We start from the raw sequence: 19,047 nt of genomic DNA, 5'->3' as shown, positions 1-19,047 counted from the left end.
AGACATATGTTTTGGGTGGTATGTAAACATGTTAAATAATAAATAAATCAATGGATATGTGATCTCCCTTCCTTCCTAATCTTGCTGCTTTTCTGTTTTATCTGTGTCCTTCTGCATTTTTCTTTTTTGCAGTATTGATTTGATCGCTTTAATTTATGTTTATGGAAGCCACTTGGAGACTTCCATTTTTGAAATGGAATGGCTGGACATCCATCTTCTAATAAAGAAATTAAATAAACTCTGAACAGATAAAATGGGTAGTTAAGCCTAAAAGAAACACAGTTAAACAATGTTTATCTCACAAACCAATTCATCACAATGTTTGATCTCTGTTTGTTTGTGTGTGGTTTTTTTAAAAAAATGGATACAGAACAATATTTTTTAAATGCTTTGCAATAAAGATAGATTGCTTCACAGGGAAAATGTTCATGTAATAATTGTGAAGACTGGCACACTTTTACTTCCTTTAGGGGGTAGCAATAGGATTAAAGTTGGTCAAACGAGGGATAAGAATATTCCTGCTATGCATTTATTTCTTATAAATGGTCACTAAATGCTTGCCTAGCAAGCATGAGTTTGCCGGTTTGAATCCCCGCTGGTATGTTTCCTAGACAATGGGAAACGCCTATATCAGGCAGCAGCGATATAGGAAGATGCTGAAAGGCATCATCTCATCCTGCATGGGAGATGGCAATGGGAAACGCTTCCTGTATTCTCCCAAAGAAAACCACAGGGCCTTGTAGGCACCAGGAGTCGACGCCAACTTGATGGCACACTTTACCTTTAGTAAACTAAGCCTAAATGTGTGGATCCCTGTCTCCAACATTTGTCCCATGTTCATAGGTATACTTCCTCGCTTATTCCTGGAGACTCGCTATTGCTCCAGATATACACCGTCTTCCAAGGAGGCTGGGCCTGAGACATTTATTCCTCCTGCCAGCTGTAAACTGGCAGAGCAGTCTTGAATTGAGTGTGCTTCTCTCCCATCCCTCCGGGGTCAGGAAGGATTGCAGCTCTGCTAAATAAACACTTCATCATGCTGTTCTCCGGCCAGGGGTACAGAACACATTGTTCATGGTTTCTACCATTATAAAATTTTACAGGGCAGGCGAGAGGAACATTTCCAGTAAAATATGGAGATGCTTTCTTCTGTTCTTGGCCAGCTCTTGAGAAGGGCTCAGAGGGCTCCATATTCCCTGATTTATTAGCGGTTTCATTTTTGTTCTCTCCCTTGCACGCTGCTTAGCAGCTTGCCCTGAGGGCTGCAGCTGGAGCCAAGTTTGTTCAAAAGAAGAGGAAAGCTAGCAGTCCTCTTGTCAGGGGATTGTGGCATCCTGTGATGCTGAGACCGGGAAGTTGGCTAACATGACTCTTGGAAGATGTCGAGCAGGTGGAATGACACCTGGGAAACCCACGTTTGCCACCTTTAGCTTACGATGGGAGAAAGACAAAATCCAAATGTAGTAGACTCCATGTGGAGTAATGGTTAGAGTGCTAAACCAGGGAGATCTGGATTCAAATCCCAACTCGGTGGGTGATTTGGGTCCAACTGCCATTTCTCAGCCTAACCCATTTCACAGTTTACTAGTGAGGATATAAGGGGGAAACCGTGTATGCCAGACTCGGCTCCTTGGAGAAGGAGGGGGGGATAGTCACAATTATTATTAAGTTAAAAAGAACAACATTATTCTGCTCCAGGTTCTCCAAATTCTGCGCGACAAAAATTCTGAGTTCTGAAAGTGGAACATATTATGCAAATGGAGTAAATGTGTAAAGGCCTCGTACAAATGCAACAGAAGGAGGAGGGAGAATTCTGAGCTGGCAGAACAGATTTTGCTGCTCAGCAGATGGAGGATATATATGGGAGGAGAGCTGGTCTTGTGGCAGCAAGCATGAACTGTCCCCTTGTTAAGCAGGGTCTGCCCTGGTTGCATATGAATGGGAGACTTGATGTGTGAGCACTGGGGCCACTCTGGAAAGCAGAAGGTTCCCAGTTCCCTCCCTGGCAGCATCTCCAAGATAGGGCTGAGAGAGACTCCTGCCTGCAACCTTGGCGAAGCCGCTGCCAGACTGAGTAGACAATACTGAGCTAGATGGACCAATGGTCTGACTCCATATATGGCAGCTTCCTATGTTCCTAAATGTGTGTATAGATAGATATAGATAGATATATGCTACCCTTCTTATAAAGCAACTTGAAAGCAGAAAACTAGGACTGCAGGGATGGAGCTGGGCTAAAATCTCCTGAGGTGCAAGGGTGTTTTTGGTTTGTTTAAACATGCAGGGTTTTGCACAAGTGAACATGCAGGCATGTGATCCACCACCTGGATGCTAAGATAGTACAGCCCAACCTATCTAAGGCTGAGCCAAGTTGGTCACCCACCTTTCACCGTCCCATTTGCTTTAAAAAAAAAATGCAGTCACTGAGCCCTGCTATCCCACACTGAAAGGTGGTGAGTCGTTTCTGGCCTGCCCTTCCCACAATTTAGCTGAACGTTCTCCTTGGCAAACTGTCACCCCAACTCTGTGCCTTCGTCCTGTTTGGTGCGCAGACCAAGCCTCAGCTGCAAGCCCTCGAGTGATGTACAATCCAGCCATTCTCTTATTTGTATTTTACAGACGTTCCTCTGCTTTTGCATTTTAGCAGAAGGTTTATTACATAGGAGCACAGGAAGCTGCCTTATACTGAGTCAGACTATTGGGCCTTCTAGCTCAGTATTGTCTGCACTGACTGGCAGCAGCTCTCCAAGGTTTCAGGCGGGGCTCTTCCCCAGCCCTACCTGGAGATGCTGCCAGGGATTGAACCGGGGGCCTTCTGCATGCAAGGCAAATGCTCTACCAGTGAGCTATGGCTCAATCCGCTCTGTCTGCAGGAATATCTTACTGCAGACAGTGCTCACCCATCCAAATGTAAACCAAGGCAAACCTTGCTTAGCAAAGGGGACAGTTGGTACTCACGAAGACCAGACCCTTCTGGTGTTGCAGAAGGGAAGAGGGAGATGGATGTGACCATCTTCTTCCTGTGGCCCTGCTCTCCCTGAGGGGCACACCCAGGTCACCTTGGCCTCCCATTGATGGAATTGCTAGCATGAAACCCTCTTGTTTTTAGCAACAACGTCACCCCACCATCAGCATCTGCTTCACACAGAGGAGGCCACATTACGGCATGTGCCAATTATGCCTTTCCCAACCCTCACCCATTGCTCTCATTTTCTCTTTTTTTAAACTGTCTGGTTGAGAGCTGTTCAGGTCCGGTGGGGTCAGTTTCCTTTTTCTCTTTTGAAGCATGGCTTAGCAATGGGCTGGTTTTCCTTTTATACTCCCAAGCAAGCTATTTTTGTACAACATTCCAGCATAAATGTTTCTCTTGCCGCCCCCCAATGAAAACCGCTTCGCCCCGGAGGAATAACCTCCTTACCCTGTGTTTGGGTTCATTGGTGCATTTATTTTTAATGTGTTTACTGTCTCTGTAAATGCCAATTGTCAGACGTGAGGCTTTGAAATAGCAGCGATGGCGCAGGGTGGCAGTTACCGTATTCACCCGAGTAGAAGAGGACTGGATTTAAGATGACCCTCTTTAAAAACAGATTAAATTCAGGTTATACCTGTACTTTCTGAAAGGAAGAGGACGCTGAATTTAAGATGATCCCCCTGATCTCCATATTCAAAGAACCTGGAAAAATCCTAGACCACATAAATACAGTACATAGAACATAGGAAGTTGCTTTATACTGAGTCATTTTGGTCCGTTTAGCTCAATATTGTCTGCACAGACTGGCAGTGGCTTCTCCAAGGTTGTAGGCAGGAGGTCTCTCCCAGCCCTACCTGGAGATGCCAGGGATTGAACCTGGGACCTTCTGCATGCAAAGCAGATGCTTTACCACTGAGCTACAGCTGCATCCTGTCTTACAGCAGACAGTGCTCAGCTGTAGTCACCATCCAAATGCAACCCTGCTTAGCAAAAGGGACAATTCATGGTCACTACTGCAAGACCAGCAATCCTCCAGTTGAACCAATGCACAATCAAAATCTCCTTCTTCTCCTTCTCCTTCTTCATGTTCTTACAGGTGGCTGGAAGTCCAGGTGGACAACCTGACCTGTACACAGCGCTGGGTACAATACCTACGGTTACTCCAGGAATCCATATGGCCAGGTGGAGTCTTGCCTGTGGTACCCAAGCCACTCAGAACAGAGGAGCAGAAGGTGGCAGCAGAAAAGCAGGCCTTGCAGAGTCTCATGGGGATCCTGCCAGGTGAGTGAGCTGCAAGTCTCTTGTTTAAGAGGCTGATGCTAAGACAGATGACTAAAAGTAGCTTGCAGTGGTTACAGGTATTGAAAAGCTTGCATCAAAGCAAGGGACCATCAGTTCCAAAAGAGTCAAAAAGGAAGCTTCCAAAGTAAGGAGCACTCAAAAACTCCAATAAAGTCACCTCCCTTATGAGGCAAGGCTACAACATCTGGGGCTTTTTAGTTTAGAAAAAAGGCAACTAAGGGGAGACATGATAGAGGTTTATAAAATGATGCATGGTGTAGAGAGAGTAGATAGGGAGAAGTCCATCTCCCTCTCTCACAACACAACACTAGAACCGGGTGTCATCCCATGAAATTGATTGCTAGGAAATTTAGGACTGACAAAAGGAAATACTTTCCCCCTTTTTGTATCATGTATCTTAGATCATGGGTGTTTGGCCATTATGGCTGGAAATGGTGGGAGTTGTAGTCCAACGACATCTGGACCCAACAACAACTGGGGAACCCTGTCTTAGATGGTGGGCCATTGGCCAACATGATGGACAGCACAATGCCGGCACTGCCCAGCAGATGGCACTGCCGCGCAGGTGACAGGTAGCCCCTGCAGTGTTCTGCAAGTGGACAGTTGTGCAACCACTTAAATCTGTGTGCCACATTTCCACAACATGACCTCCGTTGTTATAGCATCCATGTTGCCCTTGAGAATTCACACCAATATCTGCTGTTCACAGAGCTCATCCTAGAAATCCTTGGGACCAACAAATGTCAACAGAGCTGGAGCCTCGTCCTGGAATCCATGCAACATCCCATCATAAACAGGTAACCATCACAGCTTGGCATCATTGCTGGCTATAGTATGTAGCTTGAAGGAATGTCTTTGGATGGAACTGTGTAGAATTTCAAGGATCAAAGGGAATGCCACATTTTAGAGATGGCATGAGATGTGTCAGGTCTCTCTTGGATGTGCATTAGATAGGTGTGGAACAGATGCACAATGATGGAACAGCCCTGCTGGATCAGGCCCAAGGCCTATCTAGTCCAGCATCCTGTTTCACCCAGTGGCCCACCAGATGCCTCTGAAAAGCCCACAAGCAAGAGGTGAGGGCATGCCCTCTCTCCTGCTGTTGCTCCCCTGGAACTGGGATTCAGAAGCATCCTGCCTCTGAGCCTGGAAATAGCCTAAAACCATCAGGACTAGTAGCCATTGATTTATCTTTCTTAACAAATTGTAACCTTATGATTCAATAAGCTTCTACAGTTTGCTTTACTTTTGAGGGTGTTTTTTTTAAAAAAGGCCTTACAGACAGAATACATGCAACAACATTAAAGTAGCCCAGAGAACTAAATATTACTCATACAACTGAAAGTTATTAAAGTGGTTATTAAACCACTTACCGCTTTTTGTGTTTCAGGGTTTGCGTCTAGGTGAGGTGCAAGGCAACCAGGCGATTTTAGGGTTGGATTCAAGTTCCATTTAACTCCCTGTTATAAGCAACTATTTATTTTCATTTATTTAGTATATTTGTATACCACCCCAAGCCCACATCTCTGGACAGTTTACAACAAATATAACATAAAATTAGAACAACAATCAAAATGTCAAAACAGTTTAAAAACAAAATCACAGCTCTACAAATCTAACTAAAAGCTTGGATGAATAAGTGTGTTTTAAGAGGCCAGAGATCGGGAGGCTGTTATTTAGGCAGTGGTGCACAACTCACTCCCTCCAGCTCTTGTTAGACTACACCTCCCATCACCCCCTGCCACAGTGTCCAATAGTCAAGGGTGATGGGAGTTGTAGTCCAGCCACAGCCGGAGGTCCAATGTTGTGCATCCCTGCTCTAACCTGTTCAGCAGCATCAGTCACTCAGATATTTCCCTCTTTCCTGTATCTGTCAAATATTGCATCATTGTTCTCCCCACACTTTGCTGTGGATTGTTATATCCAGCAGTCCCCATTTCATTGGCATAAACATTCTTGGACTCTCCTTGGAACCTTCCGAGTCCCCTGCAAATCCTGTTTTCTCCTTTCTTCCAGGCATATGGTTTACTGCCTTGCAGACATCCTGCTGGAGTTTCTGATCCCCGGTTCCCAAACAGATAAGCCCAAGATGACCTCTGCAGCTGCTTCTGCCTGTGGCATGGCTGAGACGAGAGCTGGCCCTTCCTCACACTAACTTAGACTGGTGACATTACCAGTAAAGGCATTAATTCTTCAGCATTGCATTTCCCCTGGACTGAGGCAAGAACTGCTGAAAAAGCCTCACGAGACGGACTTCTTCCTGGGTTTACTGACTCCAATACAAGTGGTCCAAAGGTGTGCACCTATACTGTAAAATAGTTTCCATTCCATAACTTCAGGGAACTGAGGTTCGTTGTTGGAAGAGACCCCTTTGTAGAGAATAGGATGAGGCCCCCAATTCTGGATCCATGGATTTTATTTCCTGCCTGTCTCCGTAGGCAGTGGTTAAGCTTTTGGAGTTGGACCCTCCAAGAGTACATGCACTTATATGGGCATTCATGACCTCTGTTTCTGTTTTTGTTTTTCTCCTTTCTTCCCTTCTCCCTACATAACATTGTGGTCAAGAGAAGAAAAACAAATGTTGTTATTTAGTAAATAAAGCTACCTTCCCTTTATTTGGTGTCTCGTTTAACCGTCCTTGAGATTCTTGCTGTCCCTTAAAGCTTAAAACTCTGGCTGAAAGCATGCTTCCCATCTGGGATTGGTGCAATTAGCTTGATGCAGCGATAGCTGCAAGATTATCTGCAGAGTGTGAGAATATGACGAATATATGTATTTATATACCGCTTTTCAACAAAAGTTCCCAAAGCGGTTTACCTAGATATAAATAAATAAAGATGGCTCCCTGTCCCCAAAGGGCTCACAGTCTAAAAAAGAAACATAAGATCGACACCAGCAACAGCCACTGGAGAGATGCTGTCCTGGGGATGGAGAAGTGAAAAGCCCCGCAACCTCCAACTTTCAAACTTTGCCTAGGGCATACAAATGCCTTGGTTCCAACTCTGGCTGGCATCACTGTCAAGAGTTGGGGTCCCTGAGCAGCTGCTGGGGGTGGGGGCTATTGCTGATCCCCAAGATCACCCCTTTCCAATAAGTGTCTTGTGGTAGTGGTGGAGTCACTCTTTCAAGGCCCACCTAGGTAAGAGGGGAACCATGGAAGGTCGTTTCCCCAGAGCTCCCTGGAGCCACCCTGCTGAGCCCAGGTTGTTAAGGCATTCAAGATCTTAACAGCACTTTGAATGGGAGTCTGGGAACTGATAGGTAGCCAACATAGGAGTTATGTTCTCTATTGCCTAGTGATTGACAGGAGCTGGCTTCAGAGTACTGTACCAGATGGAGCTTCCGAACCACCTTCAAAGGCAGCTCCTTACAGATCGCATTGCAATAATCCAATCTGGAAGTTACCAAGGCATGAGTGACTGTGGCCAAGTCCCCATCATCGAAGAAGGGATGTGACCAGCTGGTAGCATAACGCAAGGAGGAATGTGGCTTTTTAAAAAACACGTGCAAGCCAAAAATTAAAACAATATTAATTTTCTTTTAAAATGAGGGGAAACCCTATACGGTAAAATGCTTGGGTCATATATTATTCCAGATTAGGCATGCCACAGAAAGATCCCAGATGCCGTCAGAAATCCATTACCTACGACTAAAGTGCACATTTGCACAACATATGATGTGGTGATAGCTGCAAGAGCCAAGTTCCTTTCTCCAATATCCACCCCAGGCTAGACTGGGCCATTTCCAGTGTCAACAGCTCCAAGATTAAGCACTTCTCCTCACACAGAATGCAGCGTAATTAATACCAGATCAAACTGGGAACTCTGCACCAAAGAGTTGACTTGGCACTGTTGCTAAGGGCATATATTATGGATCGTGCGTCCATCTAATGAGATTTCTCAACTTCACCGTACCTGGAGGCTTAGCCTTATTAGGCTATCCAAGCATTGTGGTTATTAATAACAGAATAATTACACAGCATCTAGAATATAATGGTACCTCCATCTGTTCATTTCAATGGGAGACTACATGTGAATACTGTAAGATCTTCTCCTTAGGGGATGGGGCCATTCTGGGAAGATCATCTGCGGTTCCACATTCCCTCCCTGGCAGCATCTCCAAGATAGGGTTGAGAGAGACTCCTGCCTGTTACCTTGGAGAAGCCGTGCCAGTCTGTGTAGATAATACTGAGCTAGATGGACCAGTGGTCTGACTCGGTATAAAATGGCTTCCTATATTCCTATGTAATACGTACAGTGTACATGAAGTGGCTGAACAGGATTGCAGCTTCTGACCACTGGGCATGCCTGTCTTCAGGCCTACATGATCATGCAGTGGATGTATGGATGCATCATGTTTGTATGGGGCCTACACATGGGAAGTCCATTTTTCATTCTGTTTCATTTCTTTTGTAATCCTATACTTCCTCCAAACTTAGGGTGGCATACGTGACTCTCCCGGCCCCCTACTCCACACAATAATCCTGTAAAGTAGGTTGGAAAGAGAGATAGGAACATGGGAAGTCAGACCATTGGTCCATCTAGCACAGTTTGTCTACAGAAGGGATTCTCAACTTTGGGTATCCAGATGTTATTGGACTCTGGAAGGGTGGTATATAAATCAAATAAATAAATAATCCCCAACCAGAGACCATTAAGGCTGGGGATTATGGGAGTTGAAGTCCAATCACATCTGGGGACCCAAGGTCGAGAACCGCTGGTCTACACTGACCAACAGCAGCTTCTCCAAGGTTTCAGGCAGGAGTCTCTCCCAGCCCTATCTGGCGATGCTGCCAGGGAGCGAACCTGGAACTGGGACCTTCTGCCTGCAAGTGTGCAGTTGCTCTACCACTGAGCTACAGCCCCTTCCCCTAAGGGGGATATCTCATAGTGTGCACTGCTCACATGTAGTCTCACAGTGCTCACAAAAGACCTGGGCTTTTTGCACACTTTCAGCAATTAAAGTAGGGTGTTCTTTTAAGAAATCTGTTTGCAGCCTCCTTCCTTCCTTCCCCCCAGTTTCTTCCAATCTCTCGTCATCTCATTTCACAGAATGAGGCAAAAGAGCAGTTAAGTATCACTTGACCACATCTGCCTCCCTTCCTGTTCCCAAGCCTCTTCTTGGATCAAATGGGTGAGGAGGACCCTTGACGGCTGTTCCCCAAGAGGGCAGAAGTGGTGCAGATCAAAGACCCCAAACATTCTCCCTTTATTTAACACTCCCATCCACCCTCACAAAAGGCCTAGCAACTCCTACATATTTTCTCTCAAGTATGGCGTCTTTCATGGGACCTCATCAGTGAATAGCCTCCTGTCTCAGCCATGCTTTTGCCTTTAAAATCAACAGAGTCCAGCACCAGCAAAGTGGGTTATCTTGACTGAAGATGGCGGAAGAATGTGTGTGTGTGTGTGTGTGTGTGTGTACGCGCGCGCGTGTTTAGTGCAACGGATAAAATCAAAGCTGGTTGCTCAGCAAGGCTGCCTTTCTGTGCAAGCCTCTTCACATTTTATTTGCAATGGGATGGAACTCTCAAAACCCTGACATTTTCTATGTCTGGGGGCTTAACAACTCTCCAGTTCCTTTCCGCCATGGCCTCTACTTCTGCTCCTTTTATTTATTTTTATTTGGACCTGTGAGAAAGGCGTTTTAATCCCCTTGTACTGCAGATTAAGTCTATTACAGCCACCTCAACCCTGACATTTTCTCAGAGCACTCCATAGCCGGGAATTGGCCGGTGCTTCCTAGTGTCTCTCTGCTACGGCCTTTATCTGCTATTGCATCTTTTCTGCAAAAGGAAAAACAATCCTGTAGAAGCAACTAGATTGTGTAAAGCAACCTGAGTTGCAATTTGCCAAGAGACATGCAAAAATTAAATCAAGGAAGGAAGGGGAGAGAGATCATGGGAATAAAAGGGACATACATTCCCCTAACTCTAGGGTCTGGGTTTAGTGAATATTTGAATGTGGATGGTAGCGTACACATTCAGGGGTGAAAAACATGTTTAAATCCAGTCTTTAGTTCAGCCATTTAGATCTTGTGATACGTTTTGTCTTTTTAGAAAGCCAACACTTTCATATCAACTTTTATGAGAGTGTCGTAAGGGAGAGCCTTGATTTCCTTCACAGGAAGTGTCTGTCTCTAGAGTCCAATGCATGGCTAGCTAGTCTTTCTCTTACTAGTCAGTTGCTCTACCTGCTGTTCTCGAATCTTGGCTTTTGAGGGCAGCAGACAAGGGAATGATGTTGTTTCTGGTGTGTGGAAGCCTTGATGTTCTCCACACATTACTTCCCACATCGCCAACACTTTTTGAAATAGATGACTCTTCCAGTTATACCTTCTTCTCAATTGAAAGACAAGTTCCCCTCAGCTCAGTGTGGAATTGGTTCAGTATTTATGAGCTCCCCTGTTTGTAATATTGCTGCATGAGGAATGGTAGTGCCTGGGAAGTTCATAATACAGCTAGGAATTGTGTGAACCAACTTTGGCAATATTACCATTTTAAAACTTGAAAATTTAGAACTATACATAAAATATGAAAGTATTTAATATGAATAAGTTAACATAGAGCCATACTGTTACTCAACACTCTGCCGGTACTAACTCAGTACAAACATATATTATTGCCTTTATTTATTTCTCATGTTACCAGTTCAAAGTGTGGACTGGATGGCTTCAGAAAGAAAGACTTTACTGAAGTTATCGGAAGCCCAGAATGTTTGACTATCTCTGACATAATGAGACATAATTTTAGGCAACTAATTCAGCCTGTATCAGATGGACAGCAATTTTCTTTTGTATCAGCTTTCCTAAGTAGTGTTTTGGGATGCGTTTGTGTTTGCTTGCTTTAATCTAAAAGATATGCAATTAGGCTGATGGATGGATGGATGGATGGATGGATGGATGGATGGATGGATGGAGAATACAGGAATTCTGCCCAGTTTTTCAAGATCACATCCTGATAGAAAAGTAAGGTTGCACACCTACGAACACATACTGGAGAGTCAGTCCAATTGGACTCAGTGTGGGATTACCTTCCAAATAAATGTGTATAGGATTGGGCTGCAAGTGTATTGTCTCACTGTTTTGATGACCACTCTCTAAGAAGAACCACAGCTCAATAGCAGAGTCCATGATTCGCACCCATAAGGTGCCTATTTTCGTCCCTGGCACCTCCAGTTCAAAGGATGAAAGTGGATACTGAAATGTTTCAACTCAATACTTCCCACATGACATGTATCTTTGAATCCTTGGTCAGCTTTTTCTAAATACAATTCCTCCAAGTGACTGTATCCAGTGAAGGGTCCTCCTGAGTTTAACTGAATGCAGAGCTGTTTAGCCGCTTTTCAGATTATTAGTAACTGTGGAGCCCTGCCCCACCAGACTGAATCTTTCCAAGTGTATGATAGGAATCCTTTCCCATTCTCTGGCAAAGGAAACCGGGCTTCTGCCATTATTGATTCTACGGCCAGTGGGGCTTTTCTCTCTCATTGTGTGGGCCTAAGTCGTCCCCCTTCCCTCTTTCCCTCGACTTTTCTCCCCATGCTCACATTACGAGGGAGGGCACTTATAATGAAAATAAAGAGAGAACAAAAGCCGGCGAGGAGCAGACTCGCCGGTAGGGATATGAGAAGCATTAGGCTCCCACCACCTCCATTAGGTCTGGTGTCCACTGTGAGAAAAGCGTGGATATAGAGATAGTCGGGGGAGGCTCCTTATTAACCTTGATCTGAAGAAAAGCGGCCATTGAAGCCACACTGAGGCCGGGTTTCGTAGATACAGCAGGCTTCCTTCAAACTTGTGACAGTATGAAGGGCCTGTCTCCCCAGCAACGGGTTAGGCCATGTCTCTAATGTGTTTCGAGGCTCACTGTCTAATCTGAGGTAAAAATGTCACCCCAAGTAGGCAGCCTCCAGCTATGGCCTATCTAGAAAAGCACATATCCCGCTCACACCTTCTGGTTGCTGGGGTGAAAGGGCCTCTTTATTCTCCACAGGAAGAGCTAGATGAAGTTTGAGCTCAAACAAGGGGCCTGCCTTTCTGTCCCCCCTCCCTCGCCCGGCTTTCCCCCTCTAGTTAAAGGCCCCTTTATTATGTCTTTAACTCTAATCTTGAAGTGGGAGGGAGCAATAAGCCTGGAGAAATTGGAAAAAGGCCCCTCTCAGTGGGGAAAGGCCTCAGTCAATGGTGTGTGAAAAGAGAAGGCAGCAAAGGGGATTAGAAATGTCAGCTTCATGGGAAATACTTGATATTTAATAGTGTTAATTGATTAGCACGAGTCGCCGGCATCCACATCCTCCACAAGGGCAAGCAGAGCACCCCTGGACCTCTGGGCTAACATCTCGTTGGGCCTTCACAAGGCAAGAGAAGCGACCCACTCAAGATTGCATGAGAAGTGCCTAATATAATGGTTACGAGTCCTCCAAAGTATAATACTAGTGAACAAATGCAATATCACAAGATAGTTGGGTTGACGTCATGGCCAATGGTGAGTTGCAGGCGTCAGTTCCTTTAAATGTATGCATGCTCTTAAAATTGCTCAAAAAATGGGAAGTTGCCTTCTACCGAGTCAGACCCTTGGTCCATCTATCTCAGTATTGTCTTCATAGACTGGCAGTGGTTTCTCCAAGGTTGCAGGCAGGAGTCTTTCTCAGCCCTATCTTGGAGATGCTGCCAGAGAGAGAACTTGGAACTTTCTGCATGCAAGCATGCAGCCTGCTTAGCAAAGGAGACATTTCATACTCGTTACCTCCTAATGGCACAGCGGGGAAATGCTTGACTAACAATCAGAAGGTTGCCGGTTCAAATCCCAGCTGATACTATATTGGGCAGGAGCGATATAGGAAGATGCTGATAGGCATCATCTCATACTGTGCAGGAAGAGGCAATGGTACCCCATCCCCATAGTCTACCAAAGTCAATCACAGGGCTATGTAGGTGCCATGAGTCGAAATTGACTTGATAGCACACTTTACCTTTACCTCAAGACCAGCTCCCCTCTCCTTATTTATTTCTTAAAAATAAATAATTTTTATTTATTGCGGCATAAGCTTTCATGGAGTATTTGAGCCCACATAATCATGAGATGTTATCATTAATCAGTAAAGGTAAAGTTGTGCTGTTGAGTCGGTGTCAACCCCTGGCGACCACAGAGCCCTTTGGTTTCCTTTGGTAGAATATAGGAGGGATTTACCGTTGCCTCCTCCCATGCAGTATGAGATGATGCCTTTCAGCATCTTCCTATATTGCTCCTGCCTGATATAGGTGTCTCCCATAGTGTGGGAAGCATACCAGCGGGGATTCAAACCGGCAACCTCTTGCTCCAGAAATGCGAGGAAAGCATCAGGAGTTGTGAACTGGCTGTGCAATTATTCCTCAATCTCCTCACAACTGTGACCAGTTTTTAATCTTGAAACCAGGTTCAAGTTGTTTTGCAACTAACTGTGAGCATCTCAGCCATTTCACTGGAACGGGATGGACAGAAGGGGGACTAAATAATTTCCAGTCAAGAGCTGGAGGTCAAGAAACAGAGAAATCAGATTGGGGCTAGTGTTGGGGTTGGACAAGCCGGGCCTCTGGCACATGGCCAACACTTATGGGGATGTCAAGAAGAGGCAGCAGTGCCGTGAGTACCAGACTAAGGGGGCATACAAAGGGTGGAGTAGCACAGAGGGGTCAGGGTACAGTTATGGAGCACCATAGAGACTCTCTTGCAGGGCTTTGCCTTAGGATCCCCAGCAACTAGAGTGCTGTCCCTGAAGCAGATATAGACCACAGAATAGTAATCTGGTGTCTGTGCTTTTGAGATAAGCAGACATCACATATGAAAGTTGTCACAGGGAGTAGAAAAGTCTGTTCTGAAATAAGCTATCAAGTGATCTTAGCCCTTTACATCTTAGACGACTGAATTCTCTTATCCAGTGTTCTATTTGAAAGGAAAACATGATACCAAACATATAGTAGAAAAAGGAAAAAAAAGAGGAAAATACTGGCATTAAGTATCTTAGGCATTAAAGTCAATTATGTGAACCTGGGTCCACCCAAATCCAAACCCAACTCTGTAGTCTCTTGACCATGTTGACTTGCTTACTGATTTTGGATTTTGCTAGCTCTAAAGTTTTGCGATTAGGTAGATATATTGTAGCAGAGGACAGCTAAGTCAAAAAAGACATATTGAGGAAGGAGAGCATGCATGTGGGTTACCCATGCTAGAGCTGAAACAGTTTTATTTGCAAATATTTGGAATGTCAAAATCATTATAGTAAAGATCTGTCTTTTTGGTGTGAATTTCCCCCCACATGTGAGTGCTTTAGGTTTTCTTGGCATTTCTGATGAGCCAGATGACCAATGAACAAGGAACCTGTAAAAATAAAGGCATGATCAACATTAAATATTTAAAATTATACAGATAAACATTTAAACATAAGAATAGGAATGTTTATTATTTGCATCCTTTCAGCATTATGTTATGCTCTACTTGACCACTAGAGGGAGGTGTCTGCCACACCATCCAAAATCCAAAGAGCACCTTGATAGTCACTGGGTGGCGCTGTTGCTTCAGCCATTGTGACAGCAACAGAATTTGTCATCAGCGGGAGTGAGTAGGGCTAAATAGCAAAGCTACACCACAACATATAGGTAGACAGCTGCACCTTAGAGTGCTGTCTTAGCCCTGAATATATCTTCTGCAAGGAAAATGACAAAAAAATTGCTAATGAAAGTAAGATTTGTTGCTATTTTTATCACTACTGTCATCAGCGTGCTGGATCAGGCCCAAGACCCATCTAGTCCAGCATCCTGTTTCACACACAGTGGCCCACCAGGTGCCAGTGGTGGACCACTGCAGATGGTCTGCAGATTGTCTGCAGTGTCAGCCTCGGGTTCCCTCCATATCTCAGGCTGCGGGAACCTCTCAGGCCCCAAATTATATGGCCCCCTTTGCACATAATGGCAAAGGCCAGAAGTTCAGATTTGTCATCATGCCAGAAGTTCAGATTTGTCATCATCTGAATGCGTTCCGGTTGAACGCTCTGTTCAGCTGGTTCGAGCTTGAAGCAGACTGGCCCTCCAAAAAGGGGGGCCGGTCCAAGTTTGAGCTGAACTGGGGGGCCTTCAGCTAAGTGCCCTCCATGGGCCACCCCCTAGCTGTGTAGGCCTCAAGTCACTGCACCACCACAGTCATGTGCTGGCTATGGGTGCAGAGATGGTCTCAGAGAACAGCAGAAACCCAGCAATGCCACCCCCTGATGCTGTCCTCGCCATGTGAAATTATTTAAATACAAACTGCCATGACTTGGAATAGACCCGTGGAAAACATGATTTATTGGCGACCACCCAACTCTATGTGCAAATGCAGGGAAAAGCACATGGTCCCTGACTCCTTGAATTGTATTGCTTCAGCACATAGAGATGTGGACCTCATCTTTTAAACAAACAAACAACAACAACAAGGCAACCCCCTGGACACTGAAGGCGAGAAGTGAGACATTTCAGCTTTCCATGGAAATGGAAAGTTCCTATTTTGAGTAAGTTCCTATTTTAAGTCATCAAAACAAACACAGGAAGCTGCCTTATACAGAGTCAGACAATGGTCCATCTAACTCAGTATTGTTTACACTGACTGGAAGCAGTTCTCCAAGGCTTCAGGCAAGAGACTTTCCCAGCCCTACCTGGAGATGCCAGAGATTGAACCCAGGACTTTTGAATAACCAGTGCTCTAACACTGAGCTACCAAAACATGTGGTTTGGCCCTCAGTCATTGTCTGATGCAGCAGCCACCAAGTGATGCATACGCATGTATGAACTCACTGAGGTTGTTCACATGAGCAGAGATTCCTGAATAGGAGACGGTTAACCCAGGGATCCCTGGGTTCCCTTCCAACCCAGCTGTGCCAAATCTGGGTAACCCAGATTTGCTACACAGATTAAAAGTGAGGTAGGAGGCCAACCAAATGCATCCTACCTTCCTCTGTGGCCATCGGTATGTGTGATCTGCAATAAACGCAGCTCCAGTGGTCAGCAGCCATGTTTAACATCGAGTTCTGGGACAAGCAGAGCAGAGCTGCTGCAGTACTAAGGGCTGCCACTCCACTGCTCACACAATGCATTGTGGGATACTGGAGGAGCCAGACTGGGTTTTCTTCCCTTCTGGAGCACGCAGCAGCCTGATCATCTGAAGGCTGGGTAAGTTAACCCAAGCAGGGGTTCAGGTCGTCTGGGACTTATGAGGTAGGGGCATGCCTCTCCACCAGCCCACTCCCACATGGCTGTGAGAACAGGCTCATTATCAGTTCCCTTTACCATCCTGACTACTGAGGAGTTCTGTAAAACCTTAAAGCTTACATACCCTTATACTGACAGCTGTTTGAATTTTTTTTTTTTTAAAGAGCCTTTTGCGTTTTGTCTTTCTCCTTTCCTGGGACTGACATAGCAACAATTATGCATCTCAAATGCAGCCCTGTAAGTGTGGAATCAGCACCTGCCGCTGGCTGTTGACAGTTCCAATGATCACTGCTTGTTCTCTCCTTCTTGTCTAATCCAGCCTCTGGGGAAGGGATACACACCTCTGATGTCAGTGCTAGCCCTCACACGTTGCTTGTTCTCAGCCGATGAGAATCAGTTTCACTGGGCCCTTTGTAGATTAGGAGGGCACATACTTATTTAGAAGTGTGTCCCTTTGCATTCGGTTCCCCTTACTCCCGTGTGAGGGTAGTCAAAGAATGAGAAAAGATAATGCATTTTTACGTATTCCTGTCCAGAAAGAAGTGACCGTGTCCAAAGGAGAACAAGATTCTTTGTACCTTAGATAATTATGCAGAGTAAACTTTGGCAGATGCCACTTTTCTCCCATCTCTGCATGACAAGTCGCTCCTGATAACAATACTACTACTACTACTACTTTGGATATTTATATACCACTCTTCAACCGAAGTTCTCAAAGCGGTTTACATAGAAAAACAAATCCATAAATAAGATGGCCCCCTGTCCCCAAAGGGCTCACAATCTAAAAAGAAACATAAGGTAGATACCAGCAACAGCCACTGGAGGGATGCTGTGCTGGGGTTGGATAGGGCCAAGGTGCCCTCCCCCTGCTAAATTTAAGATAATCACCACTTTAAAAGTTGCCTGTTTGCTCAGTTAGTAGGAGTTACCTCTTTGGCACATCACATTTCCTCTTTACCACACCAATTAAAGGTACAGAAGTCTTAGCTTCTGGTCACCCTGGTGAAAAGCCTCAGCAGCTCAAATCAGGTTGGCCCTGGTGGAGACCCCCAAACCCTAAACATCAGAAGAACCTTTATGTGGACTGTTGATTATGTGGACAACAGTCACCCTGTGACTGTTTGGTAGAGTTTCCAGCTTAGCCAGAAATCCGGGCTTGTGTTCTCTTCCTGGTGACCCAAAATGGGTCTGGAGCAACTGTAGTCACTAAAAATAATATGAAAACAACCAAATTTGAGTTTTAAAACAAAACAAAACAGTATGCAATAGTCCCTGGGTGCAACAAGGATCAGTTTTACACAATGTGCTATGTATTCCTTTTTTTAATTGTCTCAAATAAGAGCCTGTCCACTAGGCAGACCTAGGGCACCAATTCATTGGGGAGGGGGTGCATAAACAGTGCCAGAATATAGCACTGCCAATTATTCTCTCCCCCCCCCTGCACTGAATGTCTGAAGCACTGCACAGTGGTGTACGAATGCAATATGTGATCCTGCACCCTGCTCCCAAAAAGGCCTAAATGTCCTGAACCCAAAATGCAGTCATCTTTGCTCATTGCACCTCAGCTACTAATGAAAAGCTAGTCTCATAGATACAGTTGAAGCAAATACCTCTTTATTTCTCTGGTAGATTTGTTGTTGTTGTTGTCGTTGTCATTGTTGTTGTTTCAGTTTAGTTTAAGATGAGGAGTTGTTCCAATGTTCTACCACTATAAGCCCTGAATGTCCTATTGGGTATTGGCCGTAAAACCTAAAACATCTGTCCAATCTGGCTAAACATTGGCAGACATCAAGCAGGTGACAGGTGACACCACCCCACCAAATCCAGCACTGACCTGACGTAAAACAACTGAACTGTAGCAGTTTAAAAATTGACCCTTGAACTCTAGAAAACAACTGTTGATTACATTTTTTGCCATCAAATAACATGTCTTAGTGTTTTCCCCCGCCCCCACTTTAAGTCCATTTATTTATTTTTTTAAAAATCAGGTCTGTGCTGAAACAGAAACCTGTGTAGTTCTTTGCATGGGTGGGTGAGTGGGTGGATAAAAATATGTCTCTATCACTTTTCAGCCAAAAAGTTCACAAAGTTGTGTGCATAGGAAAAGGTAGGTCACCATTCCCCATACTATGGGGTTAAGTAAAAGACTTCCTTTGGGGACAAAGTTCTACTGTAGCCTAAACCCAGCCCTTCATGTCTGACATCACCTGATCCGCCCTGACTGATAGTGATGCTGCCGGGGTGTGTGAAATGCACACTGCAGCTCCCAAGGTCTTTGCAATATACAAATCCTTTCTCCACACACCCCACCCATCACAGTGAGAGGCCTTAACACCAGCTAACAGAGTTCCATTCATGAAACCTAATTACCCATTAATGGCCTGTTTCTTGTTGCTTTGATGGCTGCATTTATCCTGCTTATTTGCTGGGTTGGCTGTCCCGCCAGCTGAAGGTAGCCACTCCCTCTGTGGGCCCTGCATTTCCAACTGTTATGTCTGGAAGGCTGCTCTGGAGTTTGGCTTGGGGGTCCAGGGCTTTGGAAGTGGAGCGATTTG

The 19,047-nt window shown here is 45.1% G+C and overlaps 1 protein-coding gene across 3 annotated transcripts in view; it reads left to right on the top strand.

The window, feature by feature from the left end:
- The window catches only part of SNX19 (sorting nexin 19), a 37,274-nt gene extending 30,386 nt beyond the window's left edge, over nt 1–6,888 (top strand). For all 3 annotated transcript variants that reach the window (XM_053269865.1, XM_053269864.1, XM_053269862.1), the window contains exons 9-11: nt 4,068–4,252; nt 4,983–5,070; nt 6,290–6,888. In XM_053269865.1, coding sequence (XP_053125840.1) covers nt 4,068–4,252; nt 4,983–5,070; nt 6,290–6,428 — 412 coding nt within the window. In that variant the 3' untranslated portion in view covers nt 6,429–6,888. The remainder of the gene's footprint in view (nt 1–4,067; nt 4,253–4,982; nt 5,071–6,289) is intronic.
- Nucleotides 6,889–19,047: the final 12,159 nt, after the last annotated feature.

Source organism: Hemicordylus capensis, chromosome 8 (assembly GCF_027244095.1).
Source record: "Hemicordylus capensis ecotype Gifberg chromosome 8, rHemCap1.1.pri, whole genome shotgun sequence".
Lineage (NCBI taxonomy): Eukaryota > Metazoa > Chordata > Lepidosauria > Squamata > Cordylidae > Hemicordylus > Hemicordylus capensis.
The sequence above is the reverse complement of the archived record's forward strand: the minus strand, read 5'-3'. Positions and strand labels throughout refer to the sequence as shown.